This window comes from Podarcis bocagei (assembly GCF_964188305.1).
Source record: "Podarcis bocagei genome assembly, chromosome: 5".
Taxonomy (NCBI): Eukaryota; Metazoa; Chordata; class Lepidosauria; order Squamata; family Lacertidae; genus Podarcis; species Podarcis bocagei.
Window position 1 is genome coordinate 58,391,609 of NC_138129.1, and position 25,081 is coordinate 58,416,689.

At 42.0% G+C, this 25,081-nt stretch overlaps 1 protein-coding gene and 1 long non-coding RNA gene across 5 annotated transcripts in view; one reads left to right on the forward strand and one right to left on the reverse strand.

Annotated features, from left to right (window-relative positions):
* Positions 1-412: 412 nt before the first annotated feature.
* LOC308586549 lies at positions 413-3,235 on the reverse strand. Its single transcript, XR_014007921.1, has 3 exons — positions 3,101-3,235; positions 1,984-2,150; positions 413-488 (listed from the first exon to the last, which is right to left on the reverse strand). It is a non-coding gene; the product is annotated as an uncharacterized lncRNA (long non-coding RNA).
* Positions 3,065-25,081, forward strand: part of OSBPL9 (oxysterol binding protein like 9) — a 69,349-nt gene continuing 47,332 nt past the window's right edge. For 2 of the 4 annotated variants that reach the window (XM_081193153.1, XM_081193154.1), the window contains exons 1-3: positions 3,065-3,222; positions 15,693-15,743; positions 21,568-21,646. In XM_081193153.1, the coding sequence (XP_081049279.1) occupies positions 3,112-3,222; positions 15,693-15,743; positions 21,568-21,646 (241 nt within the window). In that variant the 5' untranslated portion in view covers positions 3,065-3,111. The remainder of the gene's footprint in view (positions 3,223-15,692; positions 15,744-21,567; positions 21,647-25,081) is intronic. The other 2 variants (XM_081193150.1, XM_081193151.1) reach the window with 1 other exon arrangement.

A 25,081-nucleotide genomic window follows, 5' to 3' on the forward strand; every position in this document is an offset into this window, starting at 1 on the left:
AAAGAAAAGAAAAAGCTGGTCATGACAGCTCATGACAATTTGACTACATTGTCGTTGTTGCGGTCTCTACTCCACATATTCAGCTAGTTATCAGTGTGTGTATATCCCACTCAAATAAAAAGGAGTAAAGCTGCAAAGCCTTGCATGAGTAATCTACAAGAGCAGGAAGTTGATTAGAAACTATGGCTGCAGTCCTAATTCCACTTACCTGGCAGTAAGCCATATTTAATTCAGTGGTACTTAATTCTGTGTAGACATAGCTAGGATTGCAACTTTAAGCAGGAGTAGCTAGACTATGTTCCTTCAGGTGCTGCTGATCTGTAACTTCTATCATCCACAAATGTAGGAATGAAAAATCACGGGAGACGAGAGAGGCAGGCGTAACATGAGGCGTCTGTCTGTCTTCCCTTTACACAAATACTGATTAAGGCTGATGGGTAGGTGGAGTCCAGCAATGTGTGCAGGGTCACAGGTTAGTCATCTCTGAACTAAAGGAATTAGAGCAGATACAAGCTTTATATCACTATGCAGAATCACTCCTCTACCATATAATTTCTAAACAAGATTGCAACCAAACACAGGTGGCTAACCAGAGGACCTCCAGATTTTTCTGAATTACCACTTCTATCATCGCTGCTCATTGGTCATACTGGCTGGGGCTCAGGTTTCCTAGGCCTGTTATAGTTGGTGACTATTCACTGTATTTCTCTAATTTGTATAAATCCAGAGTAATTCCAGTCATGCAAAATGTTCAGACCAATCTCATGCATGTTTACTCTGAGGTAAGTCACGAATTTAGGATTATAGCCTTAGTATATTAAAAAAACACCAAATTCCATTGAGCATGCTTAGGAGCTGATTAATCATTTCACATTAAAATTATGTTGGTTGTTATTATTAATTTGATTTATAAGCAGCCCTTCACCATAAGTTCCCAATTAGTGTGCACTAATTGTCACTGATTTCCAAAATAGCTTCCAAACAATATGTTTTATTCTAGCATTGGGGAAAGATGTATTCTGATCCTTTGCAAACTTTCTCAGAGATGAATTAACAATCACTGAGTGTGCACAGGATTGTCACCCTAAAGTTAAACAGGAACAAATGGCTTACATTCTCAAGTATTCTGACAACACGTAATGCATGGAAGCTTATGCCATAATAAAATTTGTCAGTCTTTAACATGCCACAAAACTTTGTTGTTTTGGCCTCTAATATAAATATAGATATGATCGGGCTGTGGAGGAGTGGTGTTAGTAGAAAGTTTTAATAGGGATTTCCCCCCATTCCAGCTCTGCAGTCCCAGGAATACTGAGCAAAAGGTCTGAGAAATCATGTGAATTCCTTAAGGTCTTTGAAACTATCAACAGTAGTACTAAAGCATATTGCCACATGCCAAGAAGAACTCTGACCATTACTTTCCTGTTTAGTGAACATGATTGCAAAATTGCTCAAATGCAGTTTGCTTCATGGTAAAGAACATACCCCAATCCAACTTTGCACTTTTCTAGGCTTGTCTCCATCCTCCTCTGTGCTGAATTCTACAAGGGAACAACCGAGAGTAAGGAGAAGGAAGCAGACAGCCAGAGCCACCAGTTGGACTGGCTGTATAGGAAAGCAGGCGGCTAGGAGGCTTGACCTGCTCCACTGAATTGAAATTTCAGCCTTCATGACATAGGAAAACGGCCAAGTAAACAGCTATTTTCGTAGAGGAGGGTCAAGATATTAACTGATATGCATGAAATATCATATATAGCTATATAATCCCTAGTGTAGTAAGGTAAGACCTTTGGAGCAGGCATTTTTTTAAAAAAAGTTTTTAATGAACCGCCCTAGTAGGGCAGTAATTGTTCCTTGACAATTTGTCACCTGATGATGGCACCTGGGTCAGCCTGTCCCCCGCCCCCCCTTCCTACACCCCTGCAGACGAAAAGCATAGTAGATTAGGGCAATCCAATCAGAACTAGAGTGTCTGCAAAATACCTTTACAGCTCCAGGGTTCCAAGAAAACTTGTCAGTGCTGAGTGAATTCCACATCTGTAGTGGGAACAGGATAATAAGCACCGTCTTTATTCAGTGACGCCCAAATGAAGTTCTGTAACTCCGAATACACTCGAAAGGAGTTTCAACGAGGCTTTCTTCCAGGTCACCTACGTGCAAGCAGAAATACAGCTTTCGGCACCTTTAATCCCATACTGGCAGCAGCCTTAAATGCTTCACTATACTTTAAGACAGCATCTTAAAAAGCAGAGACATCACCTTGCCGACAAAGGTTCGTATAGTTAAAGCTATGGTTTTCCCAGTCGTGATGTATGGAAATGAGACCTGGACCATAAAGAAGGCTGATCGCCGAAGAATTGATGCTTCTCAATTATGGTGCTGGAGGAGACTCTTGAGAGTCCCATGGACTGCAAGAAGATCAAACCTCTCCATTCTGAAGGAAATCAGCCGGGAGTGCTCACTGGAAGGACAGATCGCGAAGCTGAGGCTCCAATACTTTGGCCACGTCATGAGAAGAGAAGACTCCCTGGAAAAGACCCTGATGCTGGGAAAGATGGAGGGCACAAGGAGAAGGGGACGAGATGGTTGGACAGTGTCTTCGAAGCTACCAGCATGAGTCTGACCAAACTGCGGGAGGCAGTGGAAGACAGGAGTGCCTGGCGTGCTCTGGTCCATGGGGTCACGAAGAGTCGGACATGACTAAACAACAATACTTCCCCAAGACTTTTCCAAAAAACCCTCGTGCGCCCCCTAACGATTATTATTTTTTGGCCCCCCTCCCTGCACCTTGCGTCCCTCAGTACACAAGTCACGCCCCCTCAGTCTTTATCTCCTCCCTCTCGTTAGCAGCGTAGGCTCTGTGTGTGTGTGCGGTGTTTTTTTTCCCTTGCCGCGCCCGTCGCCTCTCTCCTCTTAATCTCGCGCCGCCTCACTCAGGCCTAGCCCACTGACGGTGCGCGCGCACCCGCTCGCGCGTTCTTTCTTTCTCTCCGTCCCTCCTCTCTCCCCCCCCCAGCCCGCCCCGCTGCTCCTCCTCCTCCTCCCTCAGCCCCGCCCGCGCGACCGGCGTTCGCTTCAGCGGGGCCGCTTGGCATCTTACCGGCTCCCAAGATGGCGTCCATCATGGAAGGCCCGCTGAGTAAATGGACCAACGTGATGAAAGGCTGGCAGTACCGCTGGTTCGTGCTCGACTACAACGCGGGGCTGCTCTCCTACTATACGGTGCGTGTTGAGGGAGGGGGGGGGGCAAACCGGGAGGACGGAGCTGTGGGGGTGGGGGGTGGGGCGAAGCGGAGCACAGCCAGGATGCCCGCTTGCCAGGGGTAGGGGTTTCTGAGAGAGGGAGTGTCGCGGTCGCGAGGAAGCCAATAGGGATGGCAGAGATTTTGGCGCTAGCCAATAGGGTGGTAGCGTTGGGAGATTTATGTGGAGGGGGGCGTGGGGTCGGGCCGCGTTTTAACTTGACTGAAGTGGGGTTTTTTGTGGGGTGGGGGGAGCTGAAGGGCCTGGTGGTGCTAAGTGCTCTTTACTTTGTGAAAGGGGGAGGCGGGTCTCAAAAGCTCAAGCCTGTTTTGGGTCTGGGGGCGGGCAAGCTGTACTCTCCTTGCTTGAGGAATGAGGGGTTGACTCCTTTTGGCAAGCGAGGTAGAGCTTCCGCGTGATAAACGTTGGCAGCCAAGGCTGCTTTTGTGCCGCATTTGAAGGCGGAATCCAACCATTCCCCTCTTTTGAAGTAGGGATAGACCAGAAAAGGGAAGTAGCAGTAACTTTCTCCCCCTCTCTGTCAGATGGTGTCTCCATCCTGAGCACCCAAACTTGAGAGCAAGTTTCATTGACGTTAGTAAACAAACAAAACACAGGCTCTGCTTATGGTCTTGCCCATTACTGTGTCTACTTCAGGGGAGACATCTTGATAATTGAAATCTGCACAGCGCAGGGGATTAATTAAAAGCGTAAAGAGTTGTTTGGCAGGATCAGACACAAGGTCGAACTACTGAGGTGCTCTTTCTGCAGCTTACAAACAGGACATTAGGGACAAAACTGCCTGTTTTGCAGTCTATACCACACTAGTTACACTATATCTTTGAAAAAACAGTAACACACAAATCTGGGGTTTACTATGTAACAATTGTGGCCTTAAAACAAAGTTTGAATAGGTTTAATTCAGTAAATTGTTTAAGATTCAGTTAAATTGAGTGTTGCTGCTTCGGATAGTACAGTAGTAGTCTTTGATAGCGGTAAACTTTGCAAGATAGCAGGTGCTTTGTGCGGTAAAACTTCTCATTAGCACACAACTTGTTCAATCCAAATTTATTTTATGGTTTCAATTAGAACATTATAGACAGGCAACTTCTTCAGGGTTAGTCATAGGTAGCAGTCTTTTAACATTTAACTGGGAGTAATTTGAGCTCAATAGGATTTTGTTCTGAGTTGACATGTATAGAATTGCACTTGTTTTGTTTTTACTTAGTTGCCACTACAAACATTTACCTTTTCTTAATAATCACCAATACAGTATACTATATATTTTGTGTGCGTGAACGTTATTTACTGAACAATCTTCAGGCAGAGGCAGGGGTTATTAGCTTGTGCCTGGGGGGTGTTCTTATTTTTATTATGTATTTTGTTTTTTTATTATGTATTTTTTATGTTGTGAACTTCCCTGAGATTTATGGATGAAGGACAGTATAAAATTAATAAAATGAAGTAAAATAAATAAGCCATAGTAACTGTAAGGTCACTCTATTGCTTCTTACTTATTATGGCTGAAAGGTGATCTATAAATATACTGACTTCAATGTGACTTAAAATAAAAATAAATAACAATGATTCATTATTAAAAACCAATTCCGGTCTAAGAACCAACAGGGAAAACTTCTAATCACATAGCAGCAGCATGGGATAAACCAGTGTTTCCCAAACTTGAGTCTTCAGCTGCTTTTGGTCAACAATTCCTACCATCCTTGACCACAGGTCTTGCTAGCTAGGGATGATGGGAGTTGAGGTCCAAAAACAGTTGGATACCCAAGTTTGGGAAACACTGGGATAAACAGTGTCAGAATAAACAACAGAGGAATACAAACAACTTAACCTAGCTGCAGAAGTTACAGTGAATAAGGTAAGTTTTATGACCACTCCCTCTGAGAAGACAGAATGTGCCTGCCAAAGTTTCAGTGGGAAGGAATTCCAACCACAACAGAAAAACAACCCTATTGAGGGCAGCCTGGCATCTTGACTAAGCTGCAGACTGGGGTTGGTTAGTAACATTTAAGACTATGACATGTTATAAGTTTGATCATGCGAGTGTTATGTGGAAATATGAGATTACCATTGTGGTCTTTGGTTGGAATAGAGGCATCTGTGTATTTTAAGGCTTACACCATAGAATTGCCATATGGGTTTAGTTCTGGTGACTGAAGTGGGGTGGGTAAAGCAGTAGGAATGTCCAGTCCTAATACTTTAATAATAGAACATGATGATAGCAGCTATGTTTTGAGGTAGAATTTTGAAGTTTGGGCAGATGAGCTAGTCCTTGGGGTTATATTGGGAAATTATGATCTCAAAGTATGTATATTGAGAGGGACGATAACCATTTAGGGGGTAATATTTAAGATAAAAGCATTCTTAAATAGAGTTGTCAGTAACTTTACTGTCTCCTTCTTTGGAGATCTTTAAGCAGAGGCTTGACAACCATATGTCAGGAGTGCTCTGATGGTGTTTCCTGCTTGGCAGGGGGTTGGGCTCGATGGCCCTTGTGGTCTATTCCAACCCTATGATTCTATGATTCTATGAGATGCTTTCTGCTTTGAGTGTGCAACAGGCTAGCATGTAAGAGCTGCCCTTACGAATGATACATTGCTGTGAAAATGTAGAGATTCTTATTGTTATATAACAAGGGCAAAGAACCTGTGCTAGGAAGAGGTGTTACTTTAAAAATAGGACTAACATTAAATACTACTTCCTGCTGCAGTAGTGCAAGAGGTATGAGGGGCTGCAGTTCTCCGATATGGATGCAGGAACCATTAATATCACTTCTTAATTTAGATGACCCTTTATTCTCCCCCCCTCCCCAGATTTTTCCAACAGGATGTGAATGTACTGCTGTACATTTGCTTACAAAGTCTACACCAATGCCTTGTGACCTTAGAGTGAGGGTGGGTAATAAATTGTAGTAATAATAAATTAAGTTGCCGCATCTGTCAAGACACTCAAGGCATTTTTATAATCTTGGAGTATTAAGACAAACATGTAAAGTTGGGTGTGGGGAGAAGACAGTCGGACTGGAGCAGGCACTGATGTTGTCTTTGCTTCTTTCCTTTACACTCTTCTTCCTCCCAAGAAGGAATACTATAAGGAACAATTAATATAGCGGGTATGGAGTAGTATTGTGTGGCTTCCTTTCTGGGTGCATGAATATAAGAGACTATATAAGAATGGAGATCTGTGTTTTGGTGTTCTGCTCTTGTGCTAATACTGTACAAAGTTTCAGTAACTGTTCATTACAGAGCTCAATTTGCACATAACTCTTAAGTCATGGTTTGTTGAGCACACAAACCCAGCCCAACAAACTAACCATGATTTGTTTTCTATCAGCAAACAACAATGTGGAGACACAACTTGTTGGCTTACAAGCCATGGCTTGTTTTAACTGAGGTTTTAGTGTTACTGTCAAACCCAGCAGCCTTGCTTAATCATGGTTTGTTTCATCATTGCACCTCAGACACTCACCAAACTACAAAGGCATGAGGCAAGAGCCACTGGAAAACAAACTAAGCTTTCAAGAAATAAGATGTGACTTGTTCATTCATCTGTAAGATGGTTCATGGTTTCTTCAACAAACCATGGTTAAAATAGCAGTCACGGTGATTCATTGCCTGAAGTAAAGCTGTAAAAGTACTTGCCTTGATGTTGGCTTGTGAATATATTCACTTTGCAATCAAACAGTTCAAATATGCTTATGTTTCAAACTCATATACACTGTTTAAAAATTTGAATTTGCCAACATGATGCAGTGTGATTGTCTTTATCATAGTTATTGTATCTTTTTTCTTAAGGTGTATGAGCTTTGAATAGGAAGGCTCTTCTGAAAGAAAAAGAGTTTAATGTGAGGATATGTTCACAATATGTTGCTTTCTAGTTGAATTCATTGCTTTCCAATTGAAACATAAGAACATAAGAACAACCCTGCAGGAGTAGACCAAAGGCCTACCTAGTTTAGTTTAGTTTCCTGTTTCCCACAGTGGCCAACAAGATGCCTACAAGGTGCCCACAAGCAGGACATGAGGTAACAGCTCTCTCCTGTTGCTGTTCCCCAGCAGCTGGTATGCAGAGGCATGGCGTCTCTGACTCTGGAAGTGGTATATTGCCATCTTGACCAGCAGACATTGATAGTCTTAGCCTCCATTAATTTGAGTTAGAGCTTAATTGGGTGATCCTGAATTCTAGTATTACAAGAAAGAGAGAATAACTTCTCTCTATTCCTTTTACACGTATATTCTTTGTCCAAAAATTTCAGGTTCTGCAGAACATTAAATTTTCATCAACAAAAGAACAGGCAAGCAATAGTGGGTAAATGTATACTCACCTGGTCTTTATAATTTTGCTGATGTTGGGGTGTTAAAGGTATAGCTCATCTTAAACCATTCCATGTACTTTGGAGAACACTGAAATTGCCATTTCTATGAGTTCATAAGGGAGAATGGAAATGCCTGAGAAAATAAAGTGAGCAAACCCAATGGCTGAAAGAGTCCTTAAGCAAAACTCTATTTCATTGCCAGCTGTAACTTTTAGTTCTGGTTTAATTTTTTGCCCCATGGATCTAAATTTTCAGGTGGGAAATGTACAAAGAATTTAATTGTATAAGAGAAATACATCAAGATCAATCTAGGCTTTCTTCTGTACACATTGCTGTAGAACAACAACCTCATGATGTCTTGTACACAAAACTGGAAACAGAGAACTCCACTGCAGGTTTTAGATACAGTTTCTTTCTGTTTCAGCAAGATGCTACTTTGCCACAAAGGAAAATAAGCACTGTACTGTTTACATAAATCTTCTGCATGAGGTAACTGCATTCCATTCTCATTTGGTACCTTGGACTCTCCCTCTGCTTGCAATAAGTAACCTGATACTTCACATCTGTTCAAAACAAGATTCTTGGTGAGCTTGTTTTACAGACAAAAGTATAAACACCTGTTAGGAAATCAGATGTGCACACTTCTGCACTGGATAATCTTTGTGATTTGCTTTCAGTCCTCAACAAATTGGGGGTTGAAATGAATCCTGAATGGGAGGGGGCAGATAAGCATTTTGGCAAGCTCTCTCATAATGCAGTAGTATGAGCCTGGTGAGCCTGGGGTTAGATGAGTATCTTCCTGCTTGTGTAGGCCTGAACTTTGGTAATTAAGTGCTGTAAAGGTAAAGGGACCCCTCACTATTAAGTCCAGTCACGAACGACTCTGGGGTTGCGGCGCTCATCTCGCTTGACTGGCCAATGGAGCCGGCATTTGTCTGCAGACAGCTTCCGGGTCATGTGGCCAGCATGACTAAGCCGCTTCTGGCAAACCAAAGCAGTGCACGAAAATGCCGTTTACCTTCCTGCCGGAGCGGTATCTATTTATCTACTTGCACTTTGATGTACTTTCGAACTGCTAGGTTGGCAGGAGCTGGAACCAAACAACAGGAGCTCACCCCATCGTGGGGATTTGAACCGCCGACCTTCTGATTGGCAAGCCCAAGGCTCAGTGGTTTAAACCACAGCACCACCCGCATCCCTAATTAAGTGCTGTAGTGTACCGTAATTACTGTATAGTGTTGACAGCTAAGGTTTATGGCTACTGCTTGCAAAATGTGAGAAGTATGGACCTGATAGGATAGTATATGGAGGATACCCTCTCCCCCTGTCTTCCAACTCCTATCTCTCGTGCTTTTCCTTTGCACGTAGCCAGATGGGCTACATTGCCTCCGTGTAACTACTAGTGTAACTGGGATAGCTCAGTCATGAGAGCATGAGACTCTTAATCTCAGAGTCGGTTTGAACTGCCTGGTGGGCAAAATATTCCTGCATTGTAGGAGGTTGGACTAGATGACCCTCATGGTCCCTTTCAACCTTCCTATGATTCTATGATACTCTTATTGTGATAGTTCACAGTGATAGGGAAATGCTCGTCATTATGATGGGTAGTTTGTGTTGCAGAAGCTTGTAGATTGCATGGTCTAAGTCTGTGTTTCCTGTTCTGAAATCAGAGGCACATTGGGGTGGGGTCAGACTTCTTGTCTCTGTGTAACTCCAGCTGTTGAAGATAAAATTTCATGTGATGTAGGAGATCTATGATTGGCTTTTCTGGTGTGTGCGTGTTGTTGTTTTTTAACTGAAACACTGTACAACCATGGAAAACTGCCAATATGATCAAAGAAGCAGCCCTACTGTATGTTCAACACTGCCTGCTCCATGTACGGTAAGTTCCAGGCAAATTGCTCCTCCAAGCTGATGCTTGTGTGAGTGTGATTTTACCCTGTGGGGTGAACATATTGCAGGGAAACTTTAACTCAGAGAACTGCATGGAAAAAGATTAAACATTATCCTGCCCCCTCCACTGTTCTGATCAAATTGCCTGCCCTATGCATGAGATTTAGTCATAGATCTTCTGAATAATGTGTACTTTGGTCGTGAGAATCAAACTTGTTACGTTCTGCATAACTCTGCACCAACTGCTGTTTTGGTCACACTGTAACTTGACTTAAGATCAGCCTCCGTTACTGAAGATTGAAAAGAGGCCACTGTAACATCAACTTAAAAAAAAAAAAAATCAGTGAGGATCTGGAAAATTACTGGCTAATTAGCTTAATGACTGTTCTAGGAAAGCTTTTCAAAAGCTTTTGTTAAAGTTTCTCACCAAAGATTCCCAAGTAAGCTTAATAGTCATGGAATGAGAGAAAGGGTCCTTATATGGATTGGTAACTGGTTGAGAAACAGGAAGCAGAGAGTGGGAATAAACAGTGTTCTCAGTGCAGGGATATAGAAGGTGGAGTCCCACGCTTGGTATGGGGATCTGTGCTGTTTAACCTAATTTAGTAGCCCTAGGGTTACTTGAGTTAGGGGTGCAGTAGCCATGCTTGCTGATGTTACCAAATTTGAACAAGTTGGTTAAAACAAAAAGAGGTTGTAAGCAGGGGCGTCACAAGGGGAGGCAGGGGGCGGTGTGCCCCAGGTGTCACACCTAGGGGTGTGTGACAAAATCCCCCCTGGGCGGGAAAGAGGGAGAGGCTGCGAGGCTGAGGGAGTGAGAGAGAAGCGAGGTGGGGGGGGGGAGAGAAAATGAGAGAGAGAGAGAGAGAGAGAGAGAGAGAGAGAGAGGAGGGCAACCGAGTAAGAGGGAAGAAAGGAAAGAGGCGCTCTGGGCAGTGGCAACAGTGGCAGCATCCGGCTGCTCCTCCCTCAGTGCCCTCCGGCGTCTATCCAGTCCCTGACATTGGCCACTGTGAGAAGAGTTCTGGATTATATCAGTCTTTGGCCCAATCCAGCAGGGCTCTTAAACATGTCATATAGTCCCAATATGTCATATCAGAGACCTGAAAAACAACTAAACTTTAATGTATTCAAATGATCTATGAGCTCATGAAAGATAAAAAAGTGAGTAGAAAAACAGAGATAAGTTTGCAGTTATTTAAAAGTGCTAAATTAATCCTTCATCATTAACGGAGATGTGGGTTATCAGTGCCTGTATTGAAATCTCTTCTTTCTCAATTATAGCTTAGGGCATGGCTAGTTCTGGGAATTCTTTACTGACCTCTTGGTTCAGGTCTCAAAAGGTGCGCTTGAAAATAACAAATTAAAAAAACTATCCTTACAGGCCTATGATTGTGACATTAAGCATGAAGTTGTATATTGTCTTAATCTTTTTCTCTACCTCTCACAAGCCTGGCATTATCTGGAAAAGTTAATACTGCAGTAAATATATTGCTATTGCTCAATAATGCAGATGGGAAGATATTCACAAACAGTGCTTTAATCATTTGGTCATTTATGGCAAACACTGAGGGAGTCAACTAAGTTCAGAAGGGCCTTACTCAAGGCAAGTGAATATAACATTACAGCCATAGTAAGTTAAGATGGTTTGTTTTTACTTGAAATTTATTCTCAAGGGTTACTCAATAAGACATATTTGCAGATCTATACAGTATTATAGTTCAGTAGTCAACTTACTTTCTCTTTCTAGAGAAATCTTTCCTGTTCCCATCCTCTGATCCCCTTCTGTTGGGTTAAATTAGGTCCTTCTGTGCTTTTAAAATGGATTTTTGTGGCTTAGCTTTTTTTGTGGAAGTCTCCTTTTGTGGCTTAGCTTTTAAAGAGGTTTGCCTTCATAAATATGCAGTGTATGCCTATATTAGTATATAGTCACTCTTCATTGATGTTATGAATTCTATTTGCTATTTTACAGAAATATATTGCACAAGAGGACTAGATAGAACTGCTGCTATTGCTTTGTGTATCCACAAGATGGAGACAAAATATGAGATTCTCCTCCTTTATTGGCTTGGGAATTTTAGGCCCATTGTTTTTGAGTTTCCTCTTCATGTCAATGCAGTGGAAAAATCCCAGGCAGTAGATTAGATTCTGAAACTGCTTCCATGTTAGTTTATTTCTGTCAAGATAGCAACCTTCATCTAGTAGTTACACTTACTTGGTAAATGCTTTCTTAGGCAAACTCTGCCCTCCAGATGTTTTGGGACTAAAATTCCCATCATCCCTGACCACTGGTCCTGTTAGCTAGGGATGATGGGAGTTGTAGTCCCAAAACATCTGGAGGGCTGAGTTTGCCTATGCCTGCTTTAGATTATTCACTCATTTTGCATATTTTCTTTCTTATTTCTAAAACCTCATCTCAAACAGTTATTTGATCATGGCAATCAAGCCAAAAACTAGTTGCGAGAGCCCTGCCTCTCCATTGATCCTTGACTTAGCGTCTTCTTATGAGGGCAAGAGCAATTCCTTGTTCTACTCTCCAGCTCTAAGTTGGGAAGTGGGAAGAACTGCAGGGGCTTGTATGCCTGGTAGTACTTCTGAAGTTCTCTGAGTTCCTTTGGCAATGCACTGGTTATATAATGCCAGCCTTCCTCCAAACCTTGATGCTAAATAGGATCTTTGTGCAAATGCAGTGATGGTTCTCCAAGGGTGGGAAGGCTGGGGCTTCTCACATTAACCAAAGGAATGAAGTTCATGTAGTGTAAGTTGACTGAAGAAGCAGCAGTTTGCTGTCAGCCACAGGCATTCTGGATACTGACACCCACAAGAAGAGTGGTATTTGTTCTCTAACTTTCACAGCAACTGTCTTATTAGTTGCATAGACTGCCCAAACTGTTCAGCCAGGTCTGAGCCTATACTGTACGTGCTTGAATAAACACCCCTCTGAAATGATGCCCAGTTAATTGAGTGCTCTATAAAAAGCCATCTACATGTCTTTAAACAATTGGTTAGATTCATTGATTGACTATTACAGACCTATTTTAGATGTTATCTTTCTTAACGTATGTGTGTAAGGATAAGGTGCCTGTTTGGAAAAACATACATGAAACCACTGGGTGGGGTTATCCAGAGGTTTGAAGTACGTTGTCAGCAGTATGCTGATGACACTCAGCTCTATTTCTCCTTTAAATCTGCAGGTGAGACAGTGGATGTGCTGGACCAGTGTCTTGCTTCAGTAATGGACTGGATGAGAGCCAACAAACTGAAACTCAGTCCAGATAAGACTGAGGCACTGTTAGTGGGTGATTCCCTAGACCAGATGGGTGGGAGATCACCAGTTCTTGATGCAGTTACACTTCCTCTGAAGGAGCAGGTTCGTAGTTTGGGGGTACTCCTAGATCCTTTCCTGTCGCTCAAGGCTCAGGTGGCCTCAGTGGCCCGGAGTACCTTCCATCAGCTTTGGCTGGTGGCCCAGCTATGCCCCTATCTGGACAGGGATAGCCTAATTACTGTTGTCTATGCTCTGGTAACCTCAAGGTTAGATTACTGCAATGCATTATACGTAGGGCTGCCTCTGAAGACGGTTCGGAAACTTCAGCTAGTGCAGAATTCAGCGGCTAGGTTGCTCACCGGAGCAAGATGGTTTGCGCATATTATGCTGATCCTGGTCCAACTTCACTGGCTACCAATTTCAGGCCCATTTCAAAGTGCTGGTTTTGACCTATAAAGCCTTAAATGGCTCAGGACCGCAATAACTCAAGGACCGCCTCTTTCTGTATGAACCTACCCGGACCCTGAGATCATCTTCTGAGGCCCTTCTTTGTGTGCCTCCTCCTCTAGAGGTCAGGAGGGTGGCAACATGAGAACCGGCTTTCTCTGCAGTGGCTCCCCATCTATGGAATGTGCAGGGAAGTTCACCTGGTACCTTCATTATACACGTTTAGGCGCCAGGCAAAAACGTTCCTTTTTAACCAGGCCTTTGGTTGATTTGATTTACATCCTATGCCCTTTTAAAATGTGGGGTTTTTTTGGGGGGGTTGCTATTGGGTTGTTTTCATTTTATGTATTTTATGGTTTTATATTTTGACTTTATTCTGTGAACCGTCCTGAGACCTCCGGGTATAGGGTGGTGTATAAATTCAATACGTAATAAGAATAATACATATGATCTAGGAGGACAGATAGTATGGTAGCAGAAGGTAAGGAAATACAGCCATTTCCATACATCAGTGGTCACCTCTTGTTGCTTCTTCCTCATATCCTATTAATCTAAGGCTAGTTAGTTCTGACAGATAGCAGGTGAAGTGGTCAGTGTTCAGCCATATCACTTCGGACTGTAAGTCTTCGCAGAAAAGGGTTGCTGCTTCACAAAAAGGGTTCCTGCATGTAGAAGAGGCTAGGCTACAACTCTTCTCACTGATACCTACTTTTCAATGTGCTAGACGGGGAACTAGATAAAAAAAGCATTCAGTTACATGAATCCTTAACTTCAGTTTGAAGTGAGGCAGCTTACTACAGGTTTTATGACTCCATCTGCTGTTTGTGAGAACCAGGTCTAAATCCTCTGGGCATAAGCACTGGTGTTGTGTACAGAACTTAGCACACTTGCAGTAAATAAAATGTATGATGGCATGGTGCTGTTGTTCCCAAGCTTGCTTGCAAAACACTTGAACAGAGGCATGAGTCTGCCTTAGAATACATTTTATCAAAATGAGCTCTAGCTTCTATGAGAACAGCCTTAAACTTTTATTTGCAGGTTTAATAGGAAGGGAAATAACTGATTGAGACCACTTTTTAAGTAAAGAAAAATTTATTTGAAATGGCAGCTTGCATCTTGCCTCGGTTTTTACTCTCTCTGTTGAATAGATTGTCATATGCCTCTGCCCTTAGAGCTAAATAGCCTAGTTTGCTTTTTGAATTCTTAAACACAAATAAGGGAGGCCCTCTTCTTGATTATTGCTTTTGAGTTTGCAGTCTTCTGTGTGGTGGAACATATTGTTCTGTATAGTTTTGTTTCAGTCTGTTAGCCTAGTTGCGACTTAGAACAAAAGGCTGCTAAGCATCTTTATTCCCCAGTCCTGGATTCTGTGGCTGATTACTAATTTTTCCGCTGACAGACAAATGTTTTTCCTGTAGTTTTCAAACTAGAGTGGCCTTACTAGAATGTCAAAGTAAACTATGATTTAACTTTTCTGAGCTGTTGGTTTCTTTTGAGCAATAGCAGACAGGAGACAAACAGCTAAGAAAGGCATGTTCATGGTAAACTATTAAATGTGGTTTACTGTGACATGCAAATTGAGCCAGCAGCTTAGTTCACACATAAACTGTGGTTTGTTTAAGCTGTGGATTGTTTACCAAACCATAAATTAACCCCAAGTTGTTCCACAGACAATCAAACAACCCATGTATTGTTTCTCCAGCATTTGTTTTCCAGCTGTTAATGCCTTATGCGCTTATAATTTGGTGAGTTTCTGGGGTGGGATCATCAAGCAAACCATGGTGCTGGGTTCCCATATAATGCTAAGCCATAGTTAAACCAAACCAAGGTTTGTAAGCCATTTAGCAAACAATGGCTTCCTATTGTGGCTTGTTGGCAGTAAACAAATGATAGTTAAACTACTAGGCAAGGTTTATACATATTGCTAATCCATTCGTTTAAAGTTGCATGGGAACTGGGCCAGTGTCATTTTGGGGCATTTTTATGGTATCTAGTGGGTTATAGGGCAGCAGAATCTGGTTTTAGGAGAACCCATAATTATTAAACAACAAATCGGGTGGATTACAGATGGACTAATAAAAAAGTAGAGGCATAATGGTGAGGTGTTAGGTAGCTTGACTCCTGCTCTGTAAGGATGCATGGAAGCGGGACTGGGAGGAGTTTATAGTCATAATCACGAGAGTGGGCTTTGGAACCACTTATTTGTACTCTTTAGTTTATTCTTAACGTCTTTCCTTGGAGAAGAGTAAGAAATTACTATTTTGGAGCCACTTTTCTGCTCAATAGATCTTTATGAGGCACTTACATGATAAAATTTAGCATACACAATCTGAGTGCCTCATATCTGTGGTAAATCTTATGGGTTAAGTAGATACCTTTCATTTTTACATGTGTACATATTGTGAGGAATCACAAGACAGTTGGTGTGTAGATAACAAGAGTATGAACAATTTTGAAGCATTTGCAGTGGTGAAATTTTAATTTAGCTGACTTATTTTTCTATTTCAGTCAAAGGATAAGATGATGCGGGGATCACGCAGAGGCTGTGTTAGATTGAGGGTAAGTATCTGTTTTTATACATCTCTTAGATGTGTGCTGTGTGATATACTTGACAAACACTTTGCTAGCCTCTGAGATGGTTTTTGTTTTGTTCTGTCAGTGATCAATTAAAGACGAGGAACAAATTATATTTTCCTTCCATATCTTAAATGCAATCTATATTTTCTTCATTACAAAATTCTTTGAGGTCTATATGCCTTTAAGATTGGAATTGAGGCAGGTTGCTGCCCATTTTATGACAGCTCTGTTTGTGTTTTTGTTCAAAATCGACTAAAAAACCTATGGTGGTGATGTTAGCTTGACATTTCAGGCTTCTCAAGTTGTCTTTGGCATCACTGCACAGTTGTCCCTTTGAGTTATTGCTGTTTTCAGGTTTTATTGGTAGTTGACAGCCATTTATGCTAGATGTTGGACTGAATTAAGATATGTATGTTTGTGCATGTACGTATACAGTTGACTTGCAACTTGCCAGCAGAAATCACACAAATTAAACACATGCAAGGTGGAGAGCTTAAAAACACTTTCTGTGCCAGGTTTTTCCATTGCGGAATGAGCTTTTAAGCTCTCACACTTGCTTACCAGACTCTCGTGCAGGCTCTGGGAAGCTCCTGCAAGATCTTGTGGAGCTATCCAAGATCTTGTGACAGCCTACCAGAGCCCACATGAGACCTTCCCAGAACCTGAGAACTCTCAGACTTTAGCAAGTCTGAGAGCTTAAAAACTCTTTCTGCACTGGGTTTTCCCACCGTAGAAAGAGCTTTTGAGCATTCTGCCTTATGTACCAGATTCTGCTGAGCCGGCAGAGTTAACAGGGACTGCAGGAATGGAGAGAAGCATTGACTGGCTTCACAGTTTTTCCCACATTGTGATTTTTGCATAGCGCGCGCACACACACACACACACACACACATTATGATTTGTGATATATAGCCAGGTCATATGGACTTCAAGCTGGTTTCGGATGATACATTGCCCAGCCCTAGGTAAGGTCAAGGCCCATCTAGCTCATCCACCTAAGTCTCAGTAATGCAAGCCGGATCAGCCCGCTTGTCCCAATCAAATTGTGAATGAGCATGGTTTTCTTATGGAGTGATCTGGCATAAGCAGCAGCAGCAGCACCAGACTAGAGGGCTCAGGGATGGGGAGTTTCAGCTTCATTCAATATTATAGGATAGAAGTTATATATGATAGCTGTGTTTTGTACATGCCTTTACTGTAATAGTTTGTAATTCATGTTAGCTTATTGCAAGATCTTAGGTCCAAATAGTCTGATTTTGGAAGTTGGTTTTTAACAAAGGGAAAAGTTGTGTGGATTACTTAAACAGTTTGTTTTATAGCTGATATTAAATTGGTTTTGTCTCTGTCCTGAGCATATGTTAGCTTTTTGTAAAATTATGAATCCCAAAAAGGACATGGTAGAAGCTTTTTATTTTTGTCAAGAGCATGTTAGGTCATGATTATATTTTCAAGCAGTTTTAAAATACAATGGTATACAATGGGTACCTCGGGTTAAGAACTTAATTCGTTCTGGAGGTCCGTTCTTAACCTGAAACTGTAGTAAATAGTAAATAATTTGGGTGCTAATGTAATTAAGGCCTAACCATCTCTGGAATTTGGTAAGTCACCTGTGTGTATCTTGGAAATGGAACAGCAAAATGCTTTTTTTGTCATTTGTTGCAATATGGCTTTTCAAAATTCCTGATGTGCATACATTGTAAAAATAGCCTTTCACATACAAAACAGATTCCATATTGTAGTTCCATATTGTAGTTTAAGATCTAATTTCTTGCTGCAAAATATTCAGTTGTCACAGTTAAATAATTTACAATAGTGACCTTAGTTGTAGCTCAAAGGCTTCTCCATACTTTCACTTGACCCATATTTTGATTGTCTTGTGGACTAATTAATTCCCTGAGTCTGAGAGCTTTTCTCGTTTTCCATGGTTGTGCCTTGCAAAAATCTGATCTTACCCACTGAATTTGATCTTAAAATCCAAAGGGAGATTTTGCTTAAACAATTCAGGAGGTAGGATCAATTTTTCTCAAGGCACAACTGGGGAATAACAAGAAAAGCTCTTGGACCCTAGGGAATTAATCTGTACACAGTATGATCAAAATATAGCCTTTTGATGTTGAGCATTCTGTGGCTCAGTCTTGTGCATGCTTACTTGAAAATAAGTTCAAGTACGTTGGTGGGGCTTATTCCCAAGTAAGTGTGTATAGAAGTGCCTTAGGCTGCAGTCTTATATGCACTTAGGAGTAAGCCCCAGGAGTGATAAAAATGGACTTGCAGACTGGACTGTTAATGTATTTAAAATGAAACATGTGGGAAATATTAGAAAAAATAAATGGAAATAAGTCCAGTCTTTCAATTGTCAGTGGATTTTGATGTGAAATCTTCTCATTCTGAATAATGTGAAGTGTCCCCCCCCTCGATAAATACTGTTCCATAACTAGAACATAATAGTGTGTAAGCACATAAGAACATTTATCTCTGCTGGATCAGGCCAATGGCTAATCTAGTCTTAACATCCTGTTCACACAATGGCTAACCAATTGCCTATGAGATACCCACAAACCAGGACCTTTCATCTCTTGTACAACTTGTGGGTACATTTTTCTCTGTCCTTCTGTAAGCTGCATCATGCACTATCCATGCACTGATTGCCATTACTCTTGTGGCAGAATGTGGGTTATGTGTCGAGCCTGTGAGTCTCTACTGAATGATTTATATCAATTTCCTGCAGGCACAGATGATAGTTCAACCTGCTTTTGGAGGTTGAGCATCCTTGCAACTGAGAGGGCAGTCACTCATCTTTTTTGCACCTGTCATATTACACCTGCCACCCTCTTGCCACCGTTGCAACTTTTTTTAGACCTTATTGAATGGAATTGCCAGGAAGATAGTACCCATTCTGCCTCCCTATTCCATGGAAAATATATTCCCTGTTTTCACTTCTCTGGGACCCGAGAGTTAAGGATAGCTTTATAGGAGATGTTTCTGCTGCTGTGCATGGAACTTTTGTAGCCTAGAGTACATAATGAGAGATGATGTTTATTTTTATAGTTCCTCCTTTTTATAAGTCCACCTTTCATTTTACTGATCCTTGGGTGGGTTACAATAAATGCCAACATAAAACAGAACGAGTCTACACCCATTGTATTCACTAAATCAATTTGTAATACAGCATGCAAATATACTCAAATAATAACTGGTCAGCCAGTAGCCTTCACCTAAAGCTTCAGAGCAAAGAGGCATCTTTACCTGGAAATGAAAACTAAGTAATGTTGGTGCCAGATGCACCTTTGAGTGGAGGGCATTCCAGAGATGGGTTCCACCATAGATGTACTTTCACAATGGTAGAACAACAGGAAGGATCCCTCCAGTAATCTTAAAGTGCAGTAAAAGAGAGAAAAGATTTGGTCTCCCAGTCCAAATATGTTGGCTTCAACAGCTTAAATTGGGCTCAGAAATGTATAGGCAACCAGAGAAGGATCTTCATAATTGGTGTTATGTAGTTCTAACTAAGGGATGCGAGTGGTGCTGTGGGTTAAACCACAGAGCCTAGGACTTGCCGATCAGAAGGTCGGCGGTTCGAATCCCCATGACAGGGTGAGCTCCCGTAGCTCAGTCCCTGCTCCTGCCAACCTAGCAGTTCGAAAGCACCTCAAAGTGCAAGTAGATAAATAGGTACCGCTCTGGCGGAAAGGTAAACAGCGTTTCCGTGCACTGCTCTGGTTTGCCTGAAGCGGCTTAGTCATGCTGGCCACATGACCCGGAAGCTGTACGCTGGCTCCCTTGGCCAATAAAGTGAGATGAGCGCCGCAACCCCAGAGTCGGCCACGACTGGACCTAGTGGTCAGGGGTCACTTTACCTTTACCTAGTTCTAACTAGCTATGCTATTCAACAACCTGGCAGCTGTATTCTGCACTTGTTGCAGCTAGGCCTGGGTGATGTATCAGTACATCATCCAGGACAGGTCTGAGGCCCAGAGCATAATATACCTGGCGGTATATTGCAGTTGGGGCTTGCCTGCTGCCTGGCGCCTTACCTTCTCTGGCTGCCTCCTTTCTCTCTGAGCAGTGAATACCTTATGGTAAAGTGGGTGGTGAATTGTTTTGTGAACACCTTTCTCCCTTCAAAAAGTGGCCTCCTTTTTAGTGATGTGGTGGAGCGAGCGGTGGCAGTTTGGCTTCACCCCGGCACTTTGTGGGCCTAACGCTCCTTCCTCCTCCCTCCACGCCGGGCGCTGGCAGCAGAAGGAGCTGAGGCGATTTGGCTTCACCCTGGCACAGAATAATGCTCCCTCCTTTTCAACATGATGATGTATTATTATTTCACAATGTTTAGCTGGTGATACACTGCAATGTTGAAAAGCTGATATCACCCAGCCCTGGTCGGATCTTCCGAGCCATTTTCAAGGGTAGTCCCACATTATTTATTATTATTTATTAATTAAATTTATATACCACCTTTCATCTGACGATCACAGGGTGGTTTTAAAGCACATAGAGTGCATTGCAGTAATCTGATTGGGAGGTTACCAGAGCGTGGGGCACTGTGGTAAAGCTATCACAGTCCAAGAGTGGCTGTAGCTTGAGAACCACTATTGCAGAAAAACACCCCTAGCTATAGAGAACACTTGGAGCTCCAATGCCAAAGCAGATCCAAGACCAACTCTATATCTGTTCTTTCAAGGGGAGTACAATCCTGTCCAGAACAGGCCATCTACCAAATTTCTGGACCTGAGAATAAGTAACCCATAGTATCGCCATCTTGTCAGGATTCAGTTTCAATTTATTGGCCCATTACTGCCTCCAGGCAATAGTCCATCAACTGTACAACTTCACCTAGTTTAGAAAATAGGGATCTTATGCATTGTCATCTTCATATTGCTGACACTGCTTCCATCCTCACAGCACTTCAACCCTGCTGATAACCTCCCCCAGAAGCATCATATAGATCAGGAGTGGGAAACCTCCAGCCCATGGGTCAGTCTTGGTCCCTCAGGGGTTCCAGGTTAGCCAGTAAGGCCATTCCCCTCAAACCAAGCCTACTTGTCAATTGGCTGATGTCACTCATGACATCTGCTAATGGATGGGAGGGGTTCAGTTCTGCAAGCCTATAATAGATGTTCAATAGTATGGAAGAACACGATGGAACTTTGTAGAACCTCTCAGCACAATTGCCTTACATTGCAATGTAAATTCTTTTTTGAAATTTATACACGATGGTGTTCTCAGGTACATGGAGCTGCATGATTTTATGCAAAAAGTAACAATAACAGTGTTGACTAATATTAAACGTTCCATCTTAAATAAATACTTTTATTACACCAGTCAAAATGTCTCAAAAGTAGTGTGCAAGCTTGGTATTTTCCAGGCTGATGAAGAGTCTTATGAAGAACTATTGAGAACTAAAAAGCTTGCACATGAAAGCTGTGTGATATTTTGGTTGGCCTAATAAAGGCATTGCACTGATATGGATGATTATATAGGCACTCATAGCTCTGTTTTATAGATTGAATAGCAGAAATTCCCAGAGGCTTTCTTTAATTGTAAATTTGTTTCCTTTATAGAATGCAAGTTTTTAAAGTGCAAAATTCCTTATCCTCTTATGAAAAAGCAATGCACATGGGGCTTTAACTAAAGAAGGAATAAAACTGTTTTTGTAAATTCCTCATTTAATTTAATTTAAGTATTGACTCTGGAAGCCTTGCAAAAATTTGTTCATGAATTTTGCATTCTGGTCGTGTAGCAATAGACTGCATGCTGCTGATGTCACTGCTCTGCCTTATCAGAATTTTTGCTCTTTGTTTCACAGGGAGCTGTGATTGGTATAGATGATGAGGACGACAGCACCTTCACAATAACTGTTGATCAGAAAACCTTCCATTTCCAGGGTGAGCTGAAAGAAGAGGATTTCTTATATTAGAATAAATCACAGAAAATTATATTGAATTACAGTTCAGTGGGCTAATTTTAAGCATTTTATAATCAGAACTGCATGAATCAATGTACAGGGAACATTCTGGAGTCAGGAGCACTGTGGGTTAGGCAGGGATTTATATCTGCAGTGTATACATATGTGCTAGAAAGGACGGTAGCTTTGGCAGGATCTGGAGATTAAAAATTTAAAGGATATATCAGTCGGGGGGAGAGAATAATGGGCTTTCGTTGATGGGTTTTGCTTGCAAAAAAAGCACCACCGATCTTTATTATCAAGATGTTCTGTTGTGCCTTTCTGCATGGAGAAAGCCACGAGATTGCGTGAGGTTGCAGCTTTTGTTGATATTGAACTTAAAGGCTTGAATATGTGAGGAGACCAGAGGGAGCAGATTTAAAGGTGGATTTTTGCTTCAGGATCTACAAGTTCTCATTCATTTCATCTCTATTTCTTTGTTCTTGTCTGCCAAACATCATTTTCCTGCTATTTTATCTTTTTATTCATATTTACAACTCCAATGCCATCTGTTACTGCTATGTTTCGTCATTGCATGCTATGGTTCACCAGTAGAAAGGGTAAGGTACTGTATTTTTCATTAATTCCTTTTGAAATTCCTAATAAATGGTCTTTTTTTAATAAAATGCTCCCATTTTTTTGGTTATCATCTTTCCTTTAAATTGTAATTTACTCTGCTTTTGACATCTGATATTTTTCTTTACTTTTCAGTGTCAGATGAGTTGCAGATAAAATGCTTTACTTGAAACAGTGAGAATTCAGTTGTAGAAATTAGATTGATTCATGATATTCTTTATTTAGTTTTTGTGAACTGCAAACTGTTGTGGTGGTTTATCTTCAGCACTATTATTTAGTACTGAGGATCCTAATATTCTGGCAAAGTATTCCTCAAATAGTTCCAGTGATAAACCTTACGCTCCAAATTGTGTATATGTTTATCCTCTGCTATGGTGTCTTAATGACTCTGCTGTCATGTGGCTTTTTAGTAGCTGCATTAAGCATCATTAATAATTTTTTACAGCTCCACACAAAAAGAGGACATATTCTTAACGTATTCTTGAGAGCAAACTAATTAATTGTTAATACAAACAGACCACATCACATGCATTCTTCAAAAAGTAGCAGCTGTATTGTGTATCATGATGCAGATAAAGGATGAAATCTGCAGTAGAAAACTGCAGCTATTAAAGGAATACCTTCTGCAGTTCTAATTTTGCAGCAGTTCTCTAGCTTTTGTGTTCGCTGCCTGCAGAAAGGAAAGCCTCTTGAGAGATAAACACCTTATAGCAGAACAAAGTAGTATTTAATAATGTTGCCTTTAAATAACATATTCAACTTACGTGGTATCTAAAGGGTCTTGGCTTAATTCATTGAAATTTATTTTTACTATGATTTGGCATTTCTGCTGGCTTGTGTAGGTATTGAAGATGATGATGCATTTTTTAGAAGTAAATTATTTTAGATGGCAATCCATAGTTAGGAAATTGCTCTTATATGGATTAGTGGTTACTGATGTGTACTAGAAGTTACAAATATCAATGGTGCATTATCAATTTAAGACTGAATGTAAAATAAAATGCACATTAAAAAATCGTATCTGTATGCAACACATACAGTTTGTATGATGACATGCATCCTCTATGGAATGCATTTTTATCAAATGTTGGTTCACTTTAGTATATTTACAAGAGGTGAGATTACAAGTACAGATTTATTCAGAGTATATGGCCAATGCTGATACTGAATATTGTGTGCCTTTACCAATGTAACCTTATGCCCAGTGTTCCTAATGTTGGGGTAGTCTCCCCCACACTGAGGCAAGTGGAGAAGAGCTTTATAACAGGGGGTTAGTGTGCATGTTACTGTTTCTGCACCACCAGGAAACTGCTGGATCAAGGTGCTGGTTAATACTGAATGCTTGCATTCACTGCATGTTCTAGTAGGCCCTTCCCCATAGTAAAATAATAAAAATAAAATACTAACTTGCTTGAATCACAGTGCTTGCACATTATTTGCAAGTGGCAGAAGAACCACTGTATTTTTCGCCCTATAAGACACACTTTCCCCCCTCAAAAAATGAAGAGGAAATGTGTGTGTGTCCTATGGGGCGAATGCAGGCTCCTTGGCTTCAGTGCTCCGGAGGCTTCGCATTGCTTTCGCTGATGCCAGGAGAGTCTGCTCTTTGAGGCTGGCGGTGGGGGAAAGCAGCGCTTCCCCCCACCGCCAGCCCCACAAGCTGGGGGGGGGCAGCGAGAAGGCGCTTGATGCCTTAGCGCTGCTCCCCGACCCGGCTTTGAGGCTGGCAGTGGGGGAAAGCAGCGCTTCCCCCCACCGCCAGCCCTACAAGCTGGGTCGAAAAACCCGAAGGAGCGACGTAGCCTTTAAGGAGCACGCCGCTCTTGGGGGCTTTTCCCCAAGGAGGGAGAAGGGACTGACTGGCCGAGTCAGTTCCTTCTCCCTCCTGGTCGAAAAGCCTGCAGGAGTCGCACGCAGCTCCTGTGGGCTTTTGCGGGAGGTGGGGTAATTCCGCCACCTCCCGCAAAAGCAGGGAGAAGGTATTGGAGTAGCACACAGGCTGCTCCCAGAGCTGCGGGGGGGGATCATATTTTTTTCCTTGATCCCCCCCCCCGAAAACTAGGTGCGCCCTATGGGCCGGTGCGCCCTATAGGGCGAAAAATACGGTACTTAACATTTGAAAGTATGCATAGTATTTTATGCTGAATAAATGTAGAACTTTATGTCCTATGTACATTGTTTTCTTGCTCTAACTTGTGAGGTCTTTGTTGTTGGAAATCATTTGGCCTTACTCATAAGGAGGAATGATGTAACTGTGCCTAACCAATTTAGTATCCTGAAAGTTTCTTTTTATTAGATGGTTGTGAATATAATTGGCCATTTGTATGTTCAGACCCAGAGACCTCCCCCCTAAATAAAGACACATTTGACTCAAATTTTAGTTTGGTTTTTGGCAGAATTTAGGCCACAATTTTATTACAGAAAGTGAGTGGTTGCATAGGCTCTGGTTCAAATAGCTCCCTGCACCCTTGCAGGTAGCGCTGACCCAGAGCTCTATCATAGGTCAGCCAAGGGTGAACACCTGAGGTTGGCGGAAAGCCTGGGAACGGACTATGTCCACTCCCCAGATGTTCCCCTGGACTCAGGCACGGGCACAACCTGCGCTCGGTGGTTGACCAAACCGAGTTGAGTCCCTGGATTCCTTTAATGGAATACCCTTCACATAGGGATGGCGAGACAGTTCTCCCATCCCTATCACCTGAACCAGTGCCTATCTGCAACCTTATGAGTTGTGACGATTTGCTACGTGGCAGGCGAAACCCAAATGGCAACAGCCAATCAGCCAAGTGGGGAAAATTCC